This window comes from Ylistrum balloti, unplaced genomic scaffold (genome assembly GCF_031769215.1).
Source record: "Ylistrum balloti isolate Yb309-2 unplaced genomic scaffold, AGI_CSIRO_Ybal_v1 Utg370070, whole genome shotgun sequence".
Classification (NCBI taxonomy): domain Eukaryota; kingdom Metazoa; phylum Mollusca; class Bivalvia; order Pectinida; family Pectinidae; genus Ylistrum; species Ylistrum balloti.
The window spans coordinates 662893-670041 of record NW_026782112.1 but is presented as its reverse complement, the minus strand read 5'-3'; the positions used below and the strand labels follow the sequence as shown (position 1 = coordinate 670041).

The 7149-nt window shown below is 33.9% G+C and overlaps 1 protein-coding gene across 1 annotated transcript in view; it reads right to left on the bottom strand.

The window, feature by feature from the left end:
* Positions 1 to 5: 5 nt before the first annotated feature.
* LOC132549635 (GRAM domain-containing protein 4-like) overlaps positions 6 to 7149 on the bottom strand; it is a 29702-nt gene continuing 22558 nt past the window's right edge. The window contains exons 16-18 of the mRNA XM_060213585.1: positions 6977 to 7058; positions 3934 to 3999; positions 6 to 1050 (exon numbers count right to left, since the gene is read on the bottom strand). Coding sequence (XP_060069568.1) covers positions 838 to 1050; positions 3934 to 3999; positions 6977 to 7058 — 361 coding nt within the window. The 3' untranslated portion in view covers positions 6 to 837. The remainder of the gene's footprint in view (positions 1051 to 3933; positions 4000 to 6976; positions 7059 to 7149) is intronic.

The window sequence follows — 7149 nt, the reverse complement described above, 5'->3', positions numbered from 1 at the left end:
ACAAGAACAGAAAAAAGGCATTTTATTGAAAAGGTTCCAAAAATACAAATGTAACAGAATAATTTATGTTATGGGTTTAATTTGCCTGTATCATACAATGTAAATGAAAGTTATGTTTCAATGACATTATCAATCTTCGTAATTAAATTGAACTTCGTTTCGCTGCCAATTGATATATGTACGGTGATGAAAGGAATAAGTAAGAAATCTGACATTTTCTTGTAAATATTACGACAAAACGTTCTGTAAATATAAAAATGAAGGTAGATTTATAGAAATAGCGCTATACATTTGCCAGTAGTCTCTCTAGATTATTAAAACCGATGCTGCTGTCTGTACGCGTCGCCATTAAATCTTAATTTGTTACGCTTTAATCACGAATTTCCGCCGTAAATATGAAACACAGTCAGGCTACATCTCTGCTTTGACGTCATGTAAATGGAAATTCAATGATTTCTCACATATGCGGAACAGTTAAGATATTTTCATTCTAGTCTTCCAGAAGTTGTGTAAATAAAAAAATCTAAAACACTTTTCAGGTAATTTATATGAAAAGAAAACTGATGTAAAATGCTAAATATGCATATATCTAAAGTAAACAAAAACAAGTGCGAATTATATATAAAACACAAGATTAGCAATATCAAAATGATACGTTTATCTGTACTGATTTGAAATGCTAACACTTCACTTCATGTACAACTAACACAGTAAAGACAATTTTTGCAGGTTGATTATTGAAACTAAAAAAATACAAATCTACTGAAAAACGAAACTTTTTAGTAAACAATATCCGTTAACACGTACAGTACATGTCTCTGTATTTCACTTTCAACGTTAATCCGAGTCATTATATTCTGACGCCAAACTGAAATTCCGGAACTTTTGCCCACTGTTTCTTTTCCTTAGAGTGGTTGACGATGCCCCTATATCCTCTTGCTGTACTGATAACGTCTCACCAGTGGCCCACGGTAACATATTTTCTAGTCCTATTTCTACGATGTGGTCATAAGCTTCATCCCTGTTCAGGATACCTCCGAAGACAAATGTCTGTAAAATACGGAACGACACTGGTAACAGAATAAGGATAGCATATTAAAACTACGATGTTATATAGATTAAATATACAATTTGATGATCTGAAATAACCATAACTGAGACAATTTTTAACGAAAAGTGGCATCGTATTCAGAAAAATGATCTTGTGATCAGCTTAAGCTAAATATGGTAATGACTTATATACTAGGCTTTTAAACGGAAATCGAAATTCTGCTCTAACTAATCTCGTGGACCTCTGACAGACAAACATCATGATAATGTAAAGAATCTCCAGTCAATTAAAAGTAGGTACCAAATATGTCTGTATCTCCCTTTCATAACAAACAGTTTTTTCAACTTTCTGGAGGACCAATGGTTTTATGGTAATCATTGTCTGCACAGGTCAAACAGTCGATTTTTGTTTCGGGAACGAAATCCGAATTATGGTGTTGAGCAGCAATTACGAATAAGGTTGTCTCAACAGAGACAAAGTCAGTGTTTACTATAGAAGGGTTATGATACATTCCAAACACTTCACTATTAGTGTAGAATACGCTAAAGCAAAGTGAAATAAAAAGGAGCCTGCATAAGGCGTTCCAGAACAATATTTTATATTACATTGTAAACCAGTTTTAACCTTCAATGTTAAAGTTCATTATACATTCATTAATGTACCGATATTAACCTATATACACATTAGGAATGTTTCATCAAAGTTGCAAACGATAAGAGCAATTTAAACTAAAATATGCTGAGATATGGTCATTTAGAGTCCGTTATTCAAAAGGACTTTAAGATATAAAAGCCTCGTGATGGTTTAAATTTCGAGTCATTGCAACAGCTAGGTCTACGGTATGAACATGGTCACTTCGGGTCTGGGACGGAGTAGACGACGATATCCTAAACATATCATAATTATGATAGCCAGACGCGCTAATATCTAATACGGAAACAACATAATTATGATAGAGAGACGCGCTAATATATAATACGGAAACATTATAATTATGAGAGAGAGACGCGCTTATATCTAATACGGAAACATTATAATTATGATAGAGAGACGCGCTAATATCTAATACGGAAACATTATAATTATGATAGAGAGACGCGCTAATATCTAATACGGAAACATTATAATTATGATAGAGAGACGCGCTAATATCTAATACGGAAACATTATAATTATGATAGAGAGACGCGCTAATATATAATACGGAAACATTATAATTATGATAGAGAGACGCGCTTATATCTAATACGGAAACATTATAATTATGATAGATAGAGAGACGCGCTAATATCTAATACGGAAACATTATAATTATGATAGAGAGACGCGCTTATATCTAATACGGAAACATCATAATTATGATAGAGAGACGCGCTAATATATAATACGGAAATATTATAATTATGATAGAGAGACGCGCTTATATCTAATACGGAAACATTATAATTATGATAGAGAGACGCGCTAATATATAATACGGTTTAACAGGTACTCTGATATTTGGAACGTGCAACGACACTCTGACATCTCAAGGGATAAACCGTCACTTTGATGTATTTAATTGATAAAGACACATCTAGGCCGAATTAACGAATACATGGATATCTTGAACGGAATAACAAAAGTTGTGAAAATTTGAACAGACGTGACACTCTACTATCTTGAACAGTTACATCATAAGACGACTCAACAGACCCGTTGATACATTGAATGGATAAATAAATGTTCTGATATATGGAATTGTTTTAAAGATGTGGTGATGAATTAAAAGAGGAGTGAAGCACATGTTGGTATCTTGAATAGATTAACCAAAATGCAGGTACAAGGGACAGATAAACGGACGTGCTGATTACTGAATAGGTCAATTGATCTGCTGATATTTTGAAAAGGTGGCTTGATTTGTTGGTATTTTAAACCGGTCGTTTAGTGTGTTGGTATTTTGAACATGTGAATTGATGTGTTGGTATTTTGAACAGGTCAGTTGATGTGTTGGTATATTGAACGGATCAATTGAGGTGTTGGTATTTTGAACAGGTCAATTGATGTGTTGGTATTTTGAACAAGTCAATTGATGTGTTGGTATTTTGAACAAGTCAATTGATGTGTTGGTATTTTGAACAATTCAATTGATGTGTTTGTATTTTGAACAGGTCAATTGATGTGTTTGTATTTTGAACAGGTCGTTTGGTGTGTTGGTATTTAGAATGGATATACAGACACCTATATATATATATATATATATATATATTTAGATCGGATAACGAGCACACTGGTATCTATTAAAGACTAGCAGGTATACTGTATAGCACAAAATGTTTTTTGAGTAGAATAATTTCGATATCTTCTTCACCCTCACCATGAAAATAAAACACAACACTAAGAATGAAGTGCACTCTTGTGGGGTAACCACGATAATTTTTACTACTGAAATGACGTTAGACATAAACCGTTTTGAACATTTGATATTGCACAGTATCCCCGGCTCTGGTTATTGGGAACAATCACGGTCGGAGGCTCTAAAGTATAACCTAGAATCCCAAAAGATCGACGATTCACAGATTTCCTCTCGTCTCATTAGGAGGTTTGTGGTGAAGGTGTCATACTAATTACTAAAACTATCTCAAGATTGGCGACTGAAACGTGTTCTATAGAACACTGACAGGCTTTCTTAAACCGCTTGGCGCTGTGGTTTGTAAAACGTCTTCAAGGAACATACTTTGACAGTTAAACGGAAAGGCAATTCCATTCTGACTAATTCAATTTCAAGAGAGAAAATGTTCTACACCTTCTATATATCAGAGTTGTGTAAAAGGTATCACATCTACTCGGTGTTCCAGCACAGATAATTATACATGTGTAGCTACCGATACAGAACTACGCACCTTATTTCCTGTTACCACTATTTCCAATGCCATTCCATTTCCTGGAAGTAAACCGTATGGCTTACACTGCAAAATAATTAGAATTGTTAGTCTAGTGAACTCACAGCTGTCTATGTCTGATCAACGTATCATAAACAATATTAATAAGACAATGCACAACAGACAACCCAGTGGAGTAAAGTTGACATTGTGACTCGACATAACACTGTATTAAATACAAAAGGACAGAATGATTTATACTAATAGATAACAAAAGGTACCATTGTCCAGTATCGCTCACATGTTCTGCAGATTTAAAAAAATTAACTATGTTTAATCAGGTTTTTATTCATGTAGGAAACCTCCATCCCTCTAGTATGATGATCGCATTAACGTTTACATTGGGTCAAGGTCATTTGTTTAAACAAATCTGACAGCACTGTATCTAAGAACGGTATTGCCCTATATCAAACTGGGTGATTTGGTTAAGAACAATTAATATGAAACTTTTTCCTTTCACAATCGACCATCTTCTTATAACATCTGGTTGTTTTCATATTTGACATCAGTGACCATAAAATTGGCTAACTGTAATTCATTTCATACAGTTTGAAACGTTTGACCAGATTTAGAAAAAAAAAAATACACAGTTTCTGAAAGGAATACGACGATGATAGCCGGACAACGGACGCTATGCCATGGTATGGAATAACATGCATTTCGGATATTTCTGACAGATGAGCTGGAAACTTAACAAAGAAACACACAATAAATATTGTTAGTTATGAATGAAATATTTTAAATAAAACATAAGGCCAAGTAGCTTAGACGATCACCTGAGAAAATCGATATGGAATATAAAGGTTGTAGGGTAAGTAGCTTTCAAGTGTCAAAAGAAATTGTAACATTGATGATTGTAAGACGTAATTGAAATGTTTTAAGTCCTTCTTCAGAGTAAGTCAGTGCCAATATATGCATTCAATCAAACCTGACATCCTATAATTCTTATCAAGTTATTTCCAATGAAAAATAAAGAAAGTTATGCTCAAAAATACAATTTTCTCATATAAATTACAGCAAACTTTACACCATACAAGAGGGAAATGAGAGACACCTAAGCACCTTATGGCGCTTGCATTACCACAGAACATTTGATCCTACTATATCTAGTGCTGAGAAGAAGATTTATAAAAAAAAATGAGGTAATTTGACCGCTTTTGGCCCCGCCCCTCAGGACCTTCGGGATAGGCACCATATAATTCACTTTTCTGATTCATAAATGGCTAGGTAATGGTTCTACAAAATTTCATTATAATCGGTTTAGAGTTTTTTAGGAGAAGTCGGAAATGTTAAAAAATTACGAGAGCACGACCTACGACGCCGGACAAGAGGCGACGACAATAGGTGCCAGGAGGTTTTGTCTCAGGTAACGTAATAAAATTCAAAATTTGATAATTTTAAAGCTGGGTGTTCTGATTGCTATCTATGGTAGCTTGTTATTATATTGTAACATAAGCCAAAATCATTATACGATAAAAACATTATGTGTGTTGCCAGGATTTCTACGATCAGCTGCCAATAGGCAGACGCACAATTGCTCTTGTTTGTTCATAGCTCTCTATATCTAACGAGAATTGATCCCGCCATGAAGAAGTTAAATATGATCATTATAGCGACATAAATATGGTGTTAGAATAAAGCAGGACGAAGTGTTATAAAATATCATCGGAATCAGGAGTATTCACATTCACATATTTACACTATGGTTTGGTTATGTTACAAAATTTATTTCTTAATATAGACTTTAAAATCGCCACCTTACAGTCATTATCACAATCTTGTTATAAAACTGCTGATACATAATACAAATACTGCAGAGAATAATTTAAAAACGAGCACAGACACCATTAATATCTTTACAATGCAGGACTAAGATATACCAAAAAACAAGGACCGGGATACTGAAAATAAGATGTTTGGGGATACGCATCATTAGGAATATAAGCAGGAAAGAAGAACGAAAAGTCATGGTTAAAAAGTGTAAGGTAGATCTATACTCTCTTGTATCAACTTCTAAACATCAAGCGAATTTAGAATTAAAATCTAAACGTCTAATTCCGAAGTTAGTTTATATCTAAATACTTAGAATCAAACAAATTAAACTGAACGGTAAAATTGTCATCATTTACGTAAATCAAACCCGGCATTAACTTCACTTTAAGTGCAGTTCCCTCCATTTAACATTCGTTATACACATGGATAAACATCCAAAAACTTCTTTCCACTATTGTCAACACAATTACAACAGTGAACTACAATGCATCATCCGGAGTGTTAACCTTGAGCTGGTTTACAACATGTTACACAATATCAAACCTGGATACAGAAAAGTCATAATGATAGCAAGGAAATGGCAATTAATCCTTTAGTGAGTCTAGAATTCTGACTCGGAAATAACACAGCAGTGCATGCTGGCAGTTCACCAAGTAACACCAGGATATCTAACTCATCGACAGCATTTATAGTCTTCAAATTCAACCGAAAAATAATAAAAGAAAACAATGATATATAATCAGCACAAAAACGAATCAACGGGAATTCAAACAGACTCGGTCACTGAAAAGAAACCATGCTCGTGGTGAAATTGTTTTACCAAAGAATTACTTATATGTGATGAATGGTACAACATTGTATATTTACAACACACCCAGGAATGATAGCATGAAGTCAACTGCATTAGGTAATTATAGATACATTGGAGTTGTCTCCCTTGTGTATATCTAATGGACTTCTTAGTCCCGTAGTCGAGCATGTACACTTTATTTTCTATACTATAAAATAACGATTAAATTAAAACGTGACAGAATAGGGAAACATTATTCAATATTTTGGTTCTCCACAAAACGAATAATTATAGGAAATATGAATTGAAAGTAGGCTATTTATACATATTACAGTAACAGAGTCGGTTTATATGTAGGAAATCTAAGACTACATCAAAGCCTGAGGTAGCTATAACCGCCATATTAATTGTATAATTATCCGCAGGTATTGGTAGGCTTACCTTTTGGAACTTGACAATATCTGTTAACGGAATTACAATATTTTTTGGCGACGGTGATGTTTTTCTTTCAAAACAGACAAAACTGAAAAGAAAAAAATGATCTCCTTAGAATTAGAGTAAGAGTTAAATATCATGTGACATAATCGTGGGGATATCACGTGGCACTATCGTGG